Here is an 18,260-nt window from a genome sequence, read left to right as displayed (position 1 = left end):
GGTGGGAAGGAAGGCTGAAGGGGGGGAAGAAAAAAAAAAAGAAAAGCGTGTTTTTTCCCCCCCCCCCCCCCCCCCCCCCCAAAAAAAACGTCCGGGTTGTGTCTCCAGCAGGCAGCAAACATCGACTGCGGGTCGACACTGTTGGAATTAACCGGAGAGGGGTGAGCTCGACATATGTATTTTTATTTTCTTCCTTTAAAACATGTCAGACGTGTAATTGTCAACAGTTGGGGGATGGGAACGGGCACATTTGTCTCACGCGCGTTACTGTGCCTAGGTGTTACTACAGTAGGGTGACTACCACAGCAGGCAGGACAGGTCCGGCCTAACTGGTAGAAGGCAGCCAGACTGAGTGGCTACACTGGGGGAGCGCACTACTGTAACGCGGTTAACCTATCCGTGCCAGTGCTACACACACGTCAGCACGCATTAGCACAGTTTACACTGTAAACTGTGAACCGGGGTGGCGTTGCCAGTCGCGAAATTGGCGAAAAGCCTCAAACCACAACGCCGTGACCTCCAGTCTGTGGTCACCCGAAGAAGAGAACACCCTCCCGGTAAACACAAATCACGCATCGACGCCTTTGAATACACCCCGTTTCGGCTAGCATCGGTGTGTGCTGATATTTACTGGTAAAGATACGATCTCGCACATGTTTCTATTCGCTTGGAATGTGGGCTAACTCAATGCCTGCGCTGTGAAGTGAGCATAGGTGGGTCTACACCGGTTATTGTACTGTAGCAGCATCTCTGTTAATGCGATGGCCACTCGGGGCAGATGGGATATCAATATTTGGCTACATGCGAGGCTGCAGTCCGTCTGTGTGTGTGGTTTATTATGCGATGCTAATGGCTTCACTTGCCTGCAAAAAAGGTAAAATGCGAATACATCAAGCAGGTTGATCTAATGGGAGGTTTTCTAATCCAACAGATTATCAGTGATATTCAAAAACGTGATCTGTTATTAGAACGGTCTGATCAAAATCAGGTTTGACTGAGATCGTCACAGGTTGCAGCTTGTGTGTGTGTGCGCGCGCGTGTGTGCATCTTGGTTGTGCTATCTGTCGAACATGTTCCTCTAGTCACTTTTGGTTTCTGCAGCTCCCAGACTGCACTGCACATTGCTAGCAAGGTTTTTTTAATTTTATTTCTTTAAATAACCTGCCAGGAGAACAGCAGTTGTCCTGCCGAAAGCACCCAGAAATGTGATTCCTGCACCCAAAGTATAAAGGTAGCCTTCAGAGATGTGATCATGAGTCCTGGCTGAAGCATGACGAGCCCGCATTCATATCTGGAGGTCTGATAGGTCGGTACTGAGAGATTTTTGGGCTTATTGAGTTGTGAATATTAGATCATTTTTAAGTTTCTCAGTAGTTGAACCACAGTACTAGCAGTATCAGTCCATGGATTTCTTTGTTGAATGCACTGCGTGACTCTTTGTATCCCACAGTTGTCTTCCATAACATGCCAAGTGTAGTCGATATTTTGATAACCCCGGTGGCCAGAACCCTGACGAAACAGAAACGACAGCATGCCACAGTTCAAACGGTCACGGGTGAGTGCAAAGACGGTTTCCTTTGAGGAAGAACCGGCCGCCCTCCCGTGTCTTTCCACTCCTTCGGATCATGTTCAGATCCTCCTCTGCAACATGTGATACTTCATTAGTCCTTATCCTTGTGCAAATATGTGTTTTGTGCTCGCACCTGACATAGCTGTTCAAATGAGGCTTGCTGTAAAGATTTACAAGCAGAGTTGATCATGTGCATCATGTGCATCATGTGCATCATGTATGAAGACATTATTGATATTCATTGTGCAGCAATGTGGCAGAAAAAAAAAAATCTTTTTCCTCTTCGTAGCTGTCCATATTGGTATACACCACTTTCAGTCACTACTGCTGTCACTACTGCTGTTGTGTCCGTTAGATTCCCTTCTTTAGTGGTTGATTCTGAACCTGAAAAATGAAGAACAATGAAGAACTGTGTGAGCTGCAAACACAAAATAAACAAATCTACAATCATGTCGGTACAGCTTCAAAAAGATACCACGCGTTGTGTATTGTAGGCCAAAGTTAGCATCATGCTGGTTCCCTGGACAAAGAGCCAATGGGATAGTCCCAATGGATTTTGGAATATTGCAGAAAATAAGCTCTGTGGCAAACACAAGTTTATGATACTAAGTTTTATTCAGTAAGAAAATCTTCTCGACTGAACCCCACTTTTAGTAATAAAAAGCTAAATGAACGAACGACGCGGTCTCATGAGCACGAGTATACACAACGAGGCTGTGAAGGCGGACTAGTTGGCGAGATGGCGTTTTGTAGTCTCCTTTAGCCACTTGTTAGCAACTGCTAACTATTGACGTACTTTATATCGTAGAGCAAAACTTGGAAATCTCCTGAGCTTGTGTTAACAAAATACCTTATTTCAGCAATCTAACTAAAACACCTCCAAAAATAACACACCGACTTCAAGACCCAATGGCCCAGCCTTTGGGCGGGGCTTAGCAAAGGCCCAATTGTTGTGTATTGTTTCATGATTAGCACATTTGCTCAAATCCGTCTCAGATTGTTGGAAGCATGAGCTTAAACACCTCCAAATCGTCCCTCCGGACTATCACAATAGAAGTGTTATTCTGTGTCTTAATCTGGTGCCAATATGCGGCACAGAATGTGCCCTTCTGGGTTCTTATCAGCAGCCATTACTTTGGCTGAATGCGAGCAATTCAAAGATAAAATAGACTGTAACCCTCCCAAATTGCTGGCGGACTGGATCCTGGTCGCACGGATAACTCGAACCTCGTTAGTACACAGGAGACCTGTGATAGCTGATGAGGGACAGATTGACTTGCAGTAGAGACGGTGTGATGGACGGATGTGAGGGAGATATCGGTGTCTATCTGGACAGGGTTGCCAAGACAAGCGTGTATTCACCTCTACGAAGCCACATCTGACACTTTTGGACACACTTCTTTTCTGTCTGCTTGTCGGAGACATTATTTCCTCACAGACAGCTATGTCAGCCGTGGTCTTTGGGAAGTCTTTGATAAAGCTGCGACTTGATTATCAGTACATCTAATTGACCTTCGACCCCTGAAGGGGTCGTGTGGTCGTACAGATGAAGTGTAGCTGTGGGCCGGTCTTTTGTTTTGTTCTGTCTAAACATGAAAAACCCACTCGATCACTTAGTGAACAGACTTCACTCACTGGTTCTGTGTTTGCGTGCAGCCCTGGTTGTGTAACATGCCTCCTAACTGTCTATTTGGGTTGACAGGCCGACACACACACACACACACAGTCAGCACCATTTCCACATGCAGCCACAGATCCTCCAGTCTCAGTCACCCTGATATGTGCTGTTCTGTCTCCAAGTGGAGGAAAATCATGTCACACCACTGAAGCATAACATCAGCTGTGACATTCTGCAGTGCTTACATACGCCTGGTAGAGCTCGACGAGAGCTCTCTCTCTCTGTCAAATGTGGCTCACATTTGATTTACCGAATGACATTTTCCAGAAAGAATCATAGAAGTGCCTCACATTTTATTTCTGGTCCCTTGGCCGCTGGCAAATGAAGTTGACGTTTTTCTGCTGCTGGGTGGATCAGTCGAGAGATTTGATGATATTCGACATGAAAATAAAGGGACGTGAGAACATTATCTATCAAGAATTCTTCCTGATTCGCTACGGCAGGGAAGTAAACACTCAGACAGATTTAGTGTTGTTTGGTCGTACTTTGCCGATAAAGAGCCAGTCTTCATTCATCCCTTACTTTGGTGTATCCTAGTGGTGGTATCACCAAACATACAGTTACTAGCTTTTATTACTTTGGAGCTACAAACGCTGAACACAGTGAGACTTTTTATGTGTGTTTGTAATTGACCCTTTGCTAAGTCACGCCACTTAAACGTAGACTAGCCAATCATAGCGTAGCATCGGCCGGCTCTGACCCGGTTTGAAAACTATCCGGCCGTGCGCCATAGACTCTCATGCAATCAGTGCAGATTTCCTTCATTTTCAGGCTGGTTTTGTGGATTTTGGAGCTAGTCGTGGTTAAACGTTGCATAATAGGGATACTCCTGTGGAGCTACCATTAGCAGACAGATACTGAAGGTACACTGGATGTACGCTGCTTTTGCTTTGTAATGATTAACGGTGAATAAAGACCGACCCGGCCTTCCTGGAAGAGTGTTGTTCCTTAATTTCGTTGTCTTCTGTCTCGCTCCCCCAGGTGATTGTTCACTTTCACACAGTGATCTCTAGGTCTTTTTGTTTTCAAACCTGTTTCCCCTGCTGAATAATTTTTGACATCCTGGATATATCCTTCAAACACACATTGTAGACCTTTCTGTCTTTTTTAGTTTTTCCCAAAAATTTGATCATATTCATCAGGGAGTGCAGTTACTGACAGTGTGGGCTCCATGGCACTTAGCAAAGTGCTCTGTTGGCATCCGGAGTCATTGCAGGCGACATGTGAGGCGGTTGTTAAATGACACAGAGTCTCTATCAGGTGATAATTGAACAGTAGCAGGTAGTGGAGATACTTCATTTCATCCTTTTTACAGCTCATCGGTCTCTGCAAAGATGCCTTGACGAGCGGTGCAGAATATGTTTTCACGAGTCTAGATTATTTAGCTTTTCCCCGTTCAAATAGTGTTTCCCTCCCATTAGATGCCTCCTCGGTTGGCGTCGGGGCTTAGTAGGGTTCTGGTTGGGTGCAGCAGAAATAATCGTTTGGTTAATGGTAATTTAGGATTCAGTGAAACATCTCTGAAGATGACGTGTTGGGTTAGGGTGTGTTTGTTTCAGTGAATTTGTTTAGTAAGCTTTTGATTCTCTGGAAGTGTTTCTGCAACTGCAAGAGTATGCTTTTACTCAAGTATATGTCTTATTTCTTTCCTTCCCAAATCTGGCAGTGCGTCTCTTGCTTGTTAGATAACGTGAGTGAGTTCAGCCTCCTCTGTGCACCTTTCATCCATCCCCCGTACGTCTGTACGGCGTGGCTCAGCTGCAGACTGTCGGGAGACGGAAGATGATTGAAGGCAGGAGAGCGGAGAGGAGACAAAGATTAGAGGAAGCAGAAAAAGGATGAAACACAAGTACAAGAGAGGAGGTGGCACAGGTGGATACAAGATAGTTTGTCTGGCGTATAGAGGAGAAAACTGAAGAAATGGAAGATGGGTTTTAGCAGCGAGGAGAAGGGAAAGCCTCGTAGGCTAATGGATACTGACAGGAAGGGGGGGGGTTGGGTTAGCAGCAGCAGCAGCAGTAGTCGTCGGTCGGGTCACGGTCCATGAAACACACATCTATCATCAGACCTCAGCGCAGTGTTCCAAATCCCACTAATGATTCGTCGTCTTCAGACGCAGCATGAAACCCAGCTTCCTGCTTCCTCTGTGTGTCTCTCCGTTGCCCAGACCTCTGGGGGTTATAATACAGTACTCATTGTAACCGATGGAGACTTGACAGTTCTTCAGGAAATACATGCAAATGAGGCATTCAGTACACGACGTCCACGCATAATTCCAACCCTACTAGTGTTGAGCAGAATTAAGTGAGTTATTGGTGAGGTGATGAGCTTTCCGAGCCAGTGCTGTGGCGCTGATGGATGGACGGATCTACAGTACATCATGCAGTTCCTCTGCGTTTCATTGGCTGTTGATGCTGGTACCAGGCAGGCAGCTCAGCTTCTTTTGCCGATCAGGAAGCATACAATATATTTATATAAAAATCTCTACATTTTTCTCGTTCAGTGTGGATGTTTTTTGGCCGCTGGAAGGAAAAGTGTGAAGTGACAACCTCCTCCTTCCCTCTACGCACTGCAGGTCTTGAGAGGACAGCCCCACTTGGACGCCCAGTCATTGCGTTCGTCCAAGGTTTCACCATGAACCGGAACAAGCGCGAGAAGGAGTACTACAGCATCGATGTGGGCGACTCGACTTTCATGGTTATAAAGCGCTACCAGAACCTCAGGCCCATCGGATCCGGAGCACAGGGAATTGTCTGGTAAGTCAAAGTACAAAAAGGTCCACTTAAACAGCATTTTATATTTTCAACTGCATGTGATCAGTGACTGTGTGTTTGCTGAGTGGTCGTGAAGATGGTCCCTTACTCGGGTCACATGGGAACTAACTGACTTGCTAAAATAGGTCAACTCTGAGAGACGTGGCTTTAAGCCCTGAAAAAAAGTAAGTGGACCTTGAGTTAAGATTATTGTTTTTGTCTCTTTTGTTTGTTTTTTGTTTATTCATATTTAATTTTAGGAACTTGGCATAAATATAAAAAAATGGTGGATGCCAAACCTGACCCACTAATTTTCGAAACAGAGTTTAATCTAAAATCAATGTCTTGGTCTTTTCACATCTTACTTTCTGACCTCTCTTTGAACTACAGGAGCATTTTTATGAAAGCTGAAAACATGATTAGAAATGAATCGAGGAGTGAATATTTCTACCACCGTATGTATGGCGTGTCTTGTCAGCCATGTGGACGAGGTGTCTAAAAATCCATTTATCTGTCAGAAAGGGGAAAAACCTTCAGGTGAGCGAACATTTGATGGAAGTTATCGATGCAGCGCTCGGTCTTTGCGGCTTTGAAAGTTGATGAGATCAGATTTTCATAATATTAGCATGAGTTGCATTCAGCACAGACATGGATGCAGAATGTAGTATCTGCTGACTGTGCAGTGTGAGTTTCTGTAGACGTGAGCGGACTAAAGGAAAGGTGGGCGTTTGTATCTGAACTTGAGGATCTCTCAGGTCCACGTCGCAGTTAGTGATGGTGTTGTTTACATATACTGTTTGGCTGTTTGTTTACAATACTTTGGAACATCATTTTTGAGCCCATCTTGTGAATTAACAACAGTCCTGTACATGTTAGCAAACGTGTTAGATGTGTGTGAAAGAGGTTACTTGTCGTGATGAACCCACAGGTTATTGTCATCTGCCTTTATGACCAACTCCACTGTAAACTGTACACAGTAACAAACAGACCCAGTTAGCGACTTTGTGGTGAACACAGCGGAGCGTTTAGCAGCTCCAGAGATGTTTCCATCAGAGGAAACTGAACTAAAGGGAGAGTAAATATTGGACTTTTGTTAATGTGCTGTCATGTTGAACCAGCTACCGAACAAATGAAGTGTCTGTGTGTAAAGAGTGTCTCTGAGGTCCTCTGGGAAGTGCTACAAAGAAATCAACATTTTTCAGCGAGTTCTTGCTTTCATTTCTTCACCTCAGTTCGGCGTACGACCACAACTTTGAGAGGAACGTCGCCATCAAGAAGCTGAGCCGGCCGTTTCAGAACCAGACCCACGCCAAGCGGGCCTACAGGGAGCTGGTGCTGATGAAATGTGTCAACCACAAGAACGTAAGAGCTCGAGTTCTCTCCACATGTTCTGTTTTGCATGTTTTAATGTTCCTGTATATCTATTTCAACATCAGGGATGAGCTGTGACACCTGAACCGTTTAGTGTTGTCGTCTGGTTCCAATGGAGACGGGCTCACATCTGGGTTTAAATGCACAGGGTTGTCTCACAGTTTAGATTAGTCGAGATGAAATGTGATGAACAGAAGCCCTGAGGCTCAAATCAGTTTGAACATCATTCTTGTCCTCATGCATCCATTTAAATTGTGCCGTATTTCCAACCACCTCACTCCCCTCGTTTGGTTGACGGATCACAACACCGCTCCTCGCTGCTGCTGCTTTGTTATGTACTATTTTAATTTGGGGAATGTCCTGTTATGGTTCATCATCGATGCTCAGGCGGCTGCTGTCACTACCTCAGTTGTTCCTCCTTCCTGGTTCAGAGGTGCAGAGGACCTTCGTCTCCTCTCCGGACTTGCAGATCAATAACTGCTTTTTTTTCTTCTTCTTCATTTTGACAGATAATCGGCCTATTAAATGTATTCACACCACAGAAGACACTGGAAGAATTCCAAGACGTGTGAGTACTACACAGCCCAAGTAACATCTGCTCACTGAGTGTTTGTAACATCAGCACAGGAGGTGGCGTGCTGGGGGCTTAGATTACCTTTCTTTGACTTTTAGGGGCTTGTGCAGCTTAGCTGGATCTCTGGTTTGTGTGTTATACTGCCTCACTATAAGCACAATTATAATTACTGTAAATGGACATGTTTAATATCAGGACACGTCCGACACACTGTGGATTAACAGGTGTTTTATCTTAAAATAACTGTAAACATTGACTTAAGTCACAAAGAAATAATTGATATCACGGGTCTATTATAACTCAAATCTGTTATGACACACGATCTAACAAATACTGGTCCAGGAGTGCAGCTTCTGCAATCTGTTTCATTCCTTTGTCAACTCCAACTTGTATACGTTCTACATAGCGCCTTCAATGAGATGAACATTGGGGCATGTGAGAGGAAACTGGCTGTGAAATCTCAGAGAGGGGAATACTAAGCTGAGATCTGGGGAGCGAAGTGATGGTTATGCGCTGTATGAAGGGAACAAACATGATTAATGCCGTGCGTGCGTGCGTGCGTGCGTGCGCTGCGTCTGCCTGATTGGAGCTAAAAAGGAAACTGGGCAAATCCTAGCCGGAGGGCTGCGTGGCAAACACACAGTTGGAGGATGACACTCCATTTGGCCGTGTGTTTGTGTACCTGAATGCATACTTGCATTACAGAGTGCCTGATACAAAAGGATAATATACAAAATATGGATTCCCCAGTATGTGTGCACAGGCACTTACTCTCCTCCTTGCACACTTTGACAGTGTATTATACCCATTTTCAGTTCCTGACTCATTGTATTCAGACATGGAGTATGCAGAAGTCCTTCATTTGGTGCAGCCGCACGCTCCGTCACCAAGATGTTTCTTTGTGTACAACAATCTGTCAGAAGGTCCTTGCTTCAAGTAGGAGGATTGTAGGGGCCGATGATGTAACAGCTGCCAGATAGCATAGCATCATCACAGTTTTTAGAAGTAGAGCCATTACTGTCACTTCCTAAATGTCACAGTTAGTGCTGCCTGGGGAAGGAAAGAAGAGTTCACAATGTAGCTTTTAGACTTTGCATGTGTTTTTTCCCCGGCTATCTTGAAACGAATGAAATAAAAAAATCTATGTATGGTAACATTTTAGTAAAATGTCCCGAATTCTTTCTGAGGAAAAAAAAGGAAAGCAATGCCAAATGTCCAAAAAACTGAAAATCATTCTCAATCATCTAGTTTTTAACCGTAAACCGTCCAACCGCTCTGACCCTATTACATTTCTAATGTGTTTTAGTAGAATCACAGTGTCGCATAAGTCCTAAAAATATGCTACATCCATGTGCCATAATCAAAGTATATTGTAAAACTCCAGGTGAAGTCAGCACATGAAAACTCGTGCATACATCCCTGCCTGTGTGTGTGTGTGTGTCTGTGTGTCTGTCTCTACGGGATTGCTTCACCCTCTCCATTTCCCCTGCAGGTATCTAGTGATGGAGCTGATGGATGCCAACCTCTGCCAGGTGATTCAGATGGAGCTGGACCACGAGAGGCTGTCCTACCTGCTCTACCAGATGCTGTGTGGAATCAAACACCTGCACGCTGCCGGCATCATACACAGGGTGAGGCGCGCTGATGAGACACGCACGGGCAACAACCTCTGCTCGTTGTCTAACCACCTCCGCGGTGACGATTAGACGGTCACATCGTTGCGCTCATCACTCTGACACAGCTCCAGGGAGTCATATTGTTGTCGGGATGACAACACCGTACATTTAGGATGTGTTTCAGTTGTGTTACAGTGTCGCATAAAGTCATAACATCTCATTTAACTTCCATTTATTGGTACCGGATCACAAGTTGTTAGGCAGCGGAGATAATGTACAGGTTGCAGTATGACACACGCACACACGCACACACACACACATGCAGAATATACTCAGGTGCTTGTTCACTTTGAAACAACAGAAAACAGGATGACACACGCTCGCACACCCTGAAGCACTAGCAGCAGCGCACAAAGGATCCCTCTTGTATGCGCAGTCACGCACATGTTTACGCACACACTCTTGTGGCACTCTGTCAATCATCTTCGGTGGAAGACGCAGCAGTAGAGTAGCAGAGCTCCTCTTGCTCTGCCAGCCAGAACTAATTGAGCCAAAGGCGGAGCTAAGCAGCCGCGCTGGCATCAGCACGCAGAGCTCTCATAAGGTGAGCGGAAGCGATGTGAGTCACGGATCGCCAGAGATTCAGATCTCTTGTTCTCGTGGGCTTTGTCTCTGCAACGAGAGCTCTCGAGTCCTTTTTTGATTTTTTTTTCCTACGAGGCAGTCAAGCTCAATCCACCGAGCTCCAGCACTACAGCATGAGGTCTCATTGTGAAGAAGTGAGACATTTGTCATTGCTTGTGATGCCGTTAAGATTTCCTGGAGTTAGTGTTGTGTTGTTTGCTGGTGAGCTGCCCCCTGGGTATTTTTGTGCACTTCAGTGGCAGGTGTCGCAGCAGTCTGTGCATACTTTCTCCAAACCAAGAAGTGATTACGATAGAGAAACCACAGATTAAGTATCCGATCTGTTGCTATCATAAATCGTGCTGAACGCCAACTAGTCAACCGGAAACTGTCGTGGCTGGAGGGCACTGAGTTTTGTTTATGACGTTATGATGTTCCTGAAAATGACGAGAGATGTCCTCTCTGCTCCTTCTCCTGCTGAGTTTTATGTCGGTTGGCATCCATAAGTGTTGCATTATCGCCATTTGCCAGACTATCTCTTGCCCCTTCTATACCGCCATTGGCATGGTATGTGTGGAAAAATGCGCAAGACGGAAATGTTCCTGAATGTGGCGCATGTGTGAGCAGTGACGATCACTAGGGGGCGCCTGAAAGGTTATTCCAGTAACTCATCTGGGAACTATGTTTGAAAGAGGCTCTAGAGTTCGTCTTACTTCTTGGTGGAGTTTAGGCTGACGAAGCAGTGCAGAACATGATGCAGCAACTGATAGGAGAGCACTGGACTCAGGGAACAGTTCGATAAGGATCAAATATAAATAATATGATAAAGAACAGCTTTTTAGCAGAATGCCACCATATCCTACAACTGTGCCACCTCGGTCTAAATCCGGCTCCTAACCCTCTCCGTGTTGCGTTGTCCGTACAGGACCTGAAGCCCAGCAACATCGTGGTGAAGTCTGACTGCACACTGAAGATCCTGGACTTTGGCCTGGCCCGGACGGCCGCCACCGGCCTCCTCATGACGCCCTACGTGGTCACCCGCTACTACCGCGCCCCCGAGGTCATCCTGGGCATGGGCTACCAGGCCAATGGTGAGTGGAGGAAAGAGGCTTCTTTGACACCAACCGGCCAGTGAGGAGCTCCTAAGCTGCTGCATGCCCCCCCCACCCCACCCCTGGATGTTTTTCAGCACCTCCCAAACACACACTCTCCCTGTTCCTGTAAAGGTCACACTCAGTGGTGGGGGAGGAGTTGGCATGTTGGGCATCGGTGCTTTGTGGGGAACTTCCTGTCTGGGGACTCCAGTTCCCAGCAGTGCTTTAGCATGCTTTTGATGTTTTATTAAGAGGTTGTCTGTCCTGAGCTCCGTACAGCCTGGCTAAAAACAGGGTCTTGTACATGCGTCAGCAATTTCTCTCGGTGCTCCTGCTTGGGACGTATCGCAGTTCCTGCAAGACTGTTAAAGGAGTAGTTTAACATTTTGATAAATATGCTTATTGGCCATGTGCTTGCTTGAAAGATTGGTACCACTCTCGTATATCTGTTTGTTAGAGCCAGGAGACCGTTAGCTAAAGGGAAAGAGCAAGCCCAGCTCAGTCCAAAGGAAATCTAAAGCTCACGAATTAATAACACCATCTTGTTTCTTTAATCTGTACAAAAAGCAGGATTGTGGTCTTTCAGGGGTTATGTGCTGGACTCTGTCTTTGCGGAGGACTGGGAAATATAATGTGCATTAGTGAGCTAGTGGTCAGACTATTCTACCCTTGGACAGAGCTATGCTAGCTGTTTAACCCTGTTGTCAGACTTTATGCTAAGCTAAGCTAACTGCCTCCTGGTTCTAGCTTCATATTTAGCGTACGGACGCGAGAGTGGTGTCGACCTTCCCATCTTATTGTCGGCAAGAAAGCAAGTGTTTTTCCCCAAATGTTGAAACATTCCCGTGATAGAGACGTGTAGTAATTAGACCTTTCGGTATAAAGTCAGATACATAATAGTCAGTTCAGCTAATCTCGATTTTTGCATTTTCAAACAACTCTGAGAATAAAATGTTCCCTTTTGTCCAGACGTCATGAGGTGGATACATAACGATGATGCTCCTGTTGTAACAAAACTCTGGAGAATCTTGCTAAATGTTACTTCTCTCTCATCCTTTGTCCTCAAACATTGACCCTAATTTCCTGCTGACTTGTTTCATTCTTTTGCTTAATCTCTTCTCCCTCCTTTTTACGCTGCGCACACATAGTGGATATTTGGGCTGTGGGCTGCATTATGGCAGAAATGGTTCGCCACAAAATCCTTTTTCCAGGAAGGGATTGTATCCTTGAGCTGCTTGCAGCGGTGTCTGGCTTTTCCTCCAGGAACAGAACGTAGCACGCAGACGTCTCTTTGTCTCTCAGAAGCATTTCTTCCCTCCCCGAACGGATCACACGGAGATCACATCCCCGTGAACTGCTGCAGAGATTCTACTTCTCACATTCGACTCCCTCCTCGCTCACCTTTTTAAGCTTCAAGCACCGTGCCGGTCGCATGAAAGAGCTGAAATAGAATGGAATGGTTTGCTCTCCCTCGTCTATCCTCAGTCTGTCTCTTATTGAGGCCGTAGCAGCCGTGCACACAACGAGATGACCACAACATAATGCTGAATAAAGTGGTGTTCTGTAAGACGTGCAGCATGGATTGCACTGAGGATGCTGAGGGTGTTGAAACACTTTCAGTAGACCTTGACAGCCAGTGTCTCACTTAAAGGGCTCATGAATCTGCTGTTCTTTGATTAGTTCTTTAAAAGACTTGCAGTATGTACAGGTTATGCTTTCCCTCAGCATTGTGGGACGCTGAGCCAGGTTTAAGAGTGCACTCAACTGCATGCAACTCATTTTTTTTTTTGTCATGTATCACACACATCACCTGGCACCACACCACATGTTTTAATGTTCCCATTTTGGTCTTTTTTTTTTATGTTGTTTTTTTTCCCTGTTTTGTTCTCCAGTCCTGCATGCTAAATAGGTGGTTGTCATTTCATTTTTTCAGTTGATGTCTGGTCTGTTGGCTGCATCATGGCTGAAATGGTCCGGGGTAGTGTGTTGTTTCCAGGCACCGATCGTATCCTTAAGTTGAACCTCCATCCAAAAACCCCCCAAAATGCCGCCTCGTCTCTCATCCTTTCTGTCTGACATCTTGTTCATATCTTCTCACACAAGCTGCCAGGCGTCTGTGCCGGTTTGTGCTGTCACAGGTTACGTTGCATTAGGGAGCTAATAGTCTCTTAGTATTCTAATATACCGGTTGACTTTAGTTAGCTACGGCTAGCATTAGCTGGACAAACAAAGCTTCATATTGGGGTTTTGCACTTTGCTTGCTCTGTAGAGACATAGGTGACATTGACAGAGATGGAACCCAAACAGAGCAGCATCTATTATAGCTCTATACTATTTAACTAACATGACAAAAGCAGCTGACGTACCAAGCCTTTCTAACCTTGGTTTCCAGGGTGCTGTGGTTTTTAGTCCAAAATGGAGCCTCAGTGGGACAACTACAAAATATATGAAAACGTTTTTTGTTTGCACAAGCAGCCAGTGTGATTTGAATAAGACTTCGTTATTATATTCTATGAGTGAACTGAAGACTTAAGTAAGGTATCAAATCAGCTGCAGTTTCCTTTATTGAGAGGTCCAACAGTAACTTCTGCCTCCATACATCTTTGGATCTGTAGCATTATAGAGTTTGTTGATCATTTGAGAGCCTCTTCCATATGTTTAGCCAGAATTCAATACACAGGATTCGATCAGTTCGACAACAGTCGAACTGATTTGGTTTGACCAATATACCTGCGTCTCTTCATGGAGGTAGTGGTTCACCTTGGAAGGATGAGCAAAGTTGTGAACAAGGCATGTCCGTATGTGTCGATGTGTCTGATGTTACATCTGTATGTAAATGTGTGTTTCTGTTCTCAAGAAAAAAAAGAGTTGCATCCTTATTAGCAGGGATGGTCTGAGGTGAGCATCACCTGTCTCACCTCACGTGCACGGTGTGCGTGCCCCAGTCCGTCCTCCTCAGGTTTGAATTGGATTCCACCAGCCTTCTGAGTACAAACCGTTGCAGTTGCACAAGTATTTTAGGAGCTTATCTAAGATAGAACGACGCAGTATGAGACCTAGCGGCTCCATATGGCTCTTTAATTATTCATCAGTTCATAATGCTACTCGGAAAAGGACCCACCCCAACTCTGGCATTGCCAAACCGCCAGCCCGGTGCTCTCCTTAACACTGAAACCTTTAAGATATCGACCAGTGGAACAAGGTGATCGAGCAGCTGGGGACGCCGTCTCAGGAGTTCCTGATGAAGCTCAACCAGTCGGTCAGGACCTACGTGGAGAACCGGCCCCGGTATGCCGGCTACACCTTCGAGAAGCTCTTCCCCGACGTCCTGTTCCCCGCAGACTCCGAACACAACAAACTGAAAGGTAATAGTCTGTTGTCTCTCCCTGTATGACCGTGGAACCGTCTTGTGAAGGCTTACTGGAAGCACGAGACAGATAAACTGGTGCGAGGTTGTTAACCCAGTGCCTGCTAAGAGTTTCCTCTACCTCAGGTGCAGCAGTTGTCCAGCCTGAAGGGAAACCATTTGTGAAATGTAAAGTGCGTTTTTATCACATCCCAGAAGGCGTGATGAATGAGGCAATCAATGTTTCCGGAGTGCTTCATGCCTCCATATGCTTCCGTTTCACTCCTTCAAATTTGAACAAAAGGCTTTCTAAAGCTGGGGCCTCGTTTTACTGATGTATAATTCATCACGGGTGACTTCTTAAATGGCTTTTTTAAATTTTTTTTGTAATTGAAGGATTAATATAAAGATTCCCTGGTGACTGTTTTTTAAATTTTTTATCCCATCAAAAATGCTGCAAACCCAAAATATGAACGTTTCCTCCACGCATTCTCCGTTTGCGTTGCGCTCTGTGTTTTCAGAGGCTCCCTTACATTCAGCCCCGATTACAGGAGCCGACGGTAACTCTCTGTTCACTGCAGAGAGGGATTCACCTCCAGTGTGTCTCCATGTATGAATTGAGGGGAGATGACGGGAACAAGCGCAGTGGAGCTGTTGCAAAGTCTTTTTCTGTCCTCATTCGTTTACAGAGGCAGGAATATGTGACGGTCTAAATGTGACGGTGTGTCCATCACATGTTCTATTTGCTGTTTCTTGTTAAAAGGAAATGTTTAAATCTCTGATTATACAAATATTTGTTTTCATTTGACACAATATATTTATTCCAAAACACACACAGTTGCATACTGTTACAGAATTCTGCTCTGTGAACTCTGAAGGTGAACACCTACCTCAATAGGTGGATGTTAAACCCTCCTTATAGTGCACATACATTATTCTATACATGAAGCTCAAACAACACAATCAAGTTACAATAATCACAACTCTTTTGAATGGCCCTCCTTACATTGTGTCCAGCTCCACCGTCCTGTTAGAGCAGACCATGCATCACATTAGCAGGACGCTCTGAAACAGAAGACTGTTCAGAATGGAAATCAAGTCTTTTAAAGTTTTAACAATTTTCTCCTTTTTTCTGCCCCGATTTCTTTTCAGCGAGTCAAGCCCGGGACCTCCTATCCAAGATGCTGGTAATAGACGCGTCCAAGCGGATCTCGGTGGACGTGGCGCTGCAGCACCCGTATATCAACGTGTGGTACGACCCGACTGAAGTGGAGGCGGTAAGTACTCCCTAAATAAACGACACAAAAGTTTTATTAAACAAAACATTCTTATTTATCAAGTGAATTGTTTCTAACCACAAGTAAATATGTAGAAACGTGGCATAGCTTCTAAATCCATGAATCCACTCCCGTCTAAGGACTACAAGCTGTTAAACTCCATTTCCTCTTTGCTGAAAACGACACAATGACTCAGCAAATAGATTTTTGGGAGATGAGGCAAATTGCTGCCTCTCTGGCACGAAAAGCGCTCGTCAGGACAGACAGCTCAGCCTCGGAAAAGTTCAGATTTTCGCACAGCTCTTTGCTCTGACACTGAGTAAGGGAATCAAATCCCCCCCCCCCCCCCCACGGCTGGCTTTGAGCTGGTTTCATTCCAACAACGTAGTTTGTCGTATTTCCCCTGGAAAAGGGCCGAGCACGCCAAAGCAGGAACACGTCAGCATTAAGTGTGTTTAATGTGAGGGGAGATTTAGCGCTACAGTTTTCTATCTTGTGCCTCCAGTTAGCTGAGTCTGCAGGTTCTTAGTTTCAGAGCTACTGCAGCTGAGTTCCCCCTCTCCTGTTTTGCGAGGCATTCACCTGCTGTAGGGTTGTGGTCAAGCTCACTGAAAACCTCAGGCCTGGTAGTTACACATACCTAGAAGCTCAAAGGCTTCCAGTCCTGTGGATGGCAGTATCAGCAATTAGTGGAAGGGTCAGGCAAACCAAAATCCATTTGAGTCTGACCGTCATTTACCGGAGTATTGTGTGTGTGTGTGTGTGTGTGTGTGTGTGTGTGTGTGTGTGTGTGTGTGTGTGTGTGTGGAGCTGTCGCTCGTATGTTAAGAAGACTGAAATACAGCAAACACGTGTCTGTCTTTGTTTCCAGCCGCCGCCCGCCATCACAGACAAGCAGCTGGATGAGAGAGAGCACACAGTGGACGAGTGGAAAGGTAGGAACCATCCTCTGCTTCTCTCCTCTGCTCTTTGAAAAGCCCACACGAGTGCTTTAGCCTCTCACGGCGTGTTGCGTAAGGCCAGTTTTTTTTTTTCTGATACGCGATCCTAATAAACTGCAAAATGTCTCATGCACATGTTGCATAGGTGTTCTGCTGTTTGTCTTCCCCCCCCCCCCCCCCCTGCTGGGAATTAGATTATCTGCATCCAAATCTATGTTATTGTGTAAAATCCAAATGTACGCTATAAAGTCTCAATCTGTGGTTTTTAGCTGTGATGACGCCACCAAAGACAACGTCGAAATTTGCAGATTATGCCCAAATTCCAGGTAGCATACGTGGATAGGGGGCCAGGGCTTGATTTAAGATGACTGATGAAGTTTTTGGGCCACATGATAGGATTTTAAATGTCGTTTTTTTTTTTTCTCCAAGCTCTGTAAGATACTTAACTTGTTATAAAGAGCTGTGATGTGAGAGTTATTTTGATTACAAATGATGTAACTCAAATGCCATATGTGAATGGAAATGACAGCAGACCAATGATTGGCTCCTGGGAAACACCACAGGAAAGTGGGGCAGAGCATTTAAACCTCCTCTTCCTCTTCCTCCTCCTCAGTGCAGACGGAGTGATAATGACGGCAGAAGCTTCACACCTGTAGCGCGACATGTTGGTGTTTCCTCATCTCAGCCGGGGGATGTTTCATTTCCTCTTTCTTTCTTTAGAAATAGATTATCATGTAAAAGTCCCCATCTTTGTGTTTCACCAGGTGAGACACAAACTGTAGGGAAGTAACACCAGATCAAACAGGATCAAAATACAGAACAAAATGGTGACGAGTAGCACAGAATTGTACTTAAAAATCCAGAAAAGGCCTGCATGGTGAAATGAGTGAACCGCACACTGCCTCCCTCTCCCCTCCTTACTGTGATCACTCAATGTGTCCTGTTTGTTGCAGAGTTTATATACAAAGAAGTGCTGGACTGGGAAGAAAGGACGAAGAATGGCGTCATCAGGGGACCGCCAGCATCCATAGGTTAGTGGAGTTTCTCGTGTGTGTGTGTGTGTGTGTGTGTGTGTGTGTGTTTAGATCAAATCCTGATGAGCAGGTGGCTTATCAGCAGCCTGTGCTGCGTGTTCTCTTTCAACCGGCTGACCCCGGGCCTTCTCCTGTGTCTCACAGCACAGGTGCAACAGTGAGCAGCAGCACCGCACCTCCACGTCCTCCTCCGTCAACGACGTCTCCTCCATGTCCACCGACCCGACCCTGACCGACACCGACAGCAGCCTGGGAGGCGGCAACCGCCGCTGCTGCTCCAGATGACTATCATCTACACCTCCTCTTGGTCCTGGTCTGGGCCTCGCCCCCCTGGTCACATCTAAGACCAACCCACTTGCCCAACACTGGCTCCTGGCCCCCC

At 45.6% G+C, this 18,260-nt stretch overlaps 1 protein-coding gene across 1 annotated transcript; it reads left to right on the top strand.

The window, feature by feature from the left end:
• Positions 1-65: 65 nt before the first annotated feature.
• Positions 66-18,254, top strand: LOC116381269 (mitogen-activated protein kinase 8-like). The gene is given in 13 exon segments (XM_031843292.1): positions 66-161; positions 5,824-6,004; positions 7,234-7,363; positions 7,882-7,940; positions 9,439-9,577; positions 11,112-11,277; positions 12,429-12,500; positions 14,463-14,645; positions 15,779-15,903; positions 16,775-16,838; positions 17,798-17,875; positions 18,028-18,057; positions 18,060-18,254. Coding segments are annotated over 12 exon segments (1,272 nt in total). The 5' UTR covers positions 66-161; positions 5,824-5,882; the 3' UTR covers positions 18,164-18,254.
• The last annotated feature ends 6 nt before the right edge of the window (positions 18,255-18,260 follow it).

Source organism: Anarrhichthys ocellatus, unplaced genomic scaffold (genome assembly GCF_004355925.1).
Source record: "Anarrhichthys ocellatus isolate YVR2014 unplaced genomic scaffold, GSC_Weel_1.0 scaffold4, whole genome shotgun sequence".
Taxonomy (NCBI): domain Eukaryota; kingdom Metazoa; phylum Chordata; class Actinopteri; order Perciformes; family Anarhichadidae; genus Anarrhichthys; species Anarrhichthys ocellatus.
Note: the sequence above shows the minus strand (reverse complement) of the source record. Positions and strands in the feature narration are given on the sequence as shown.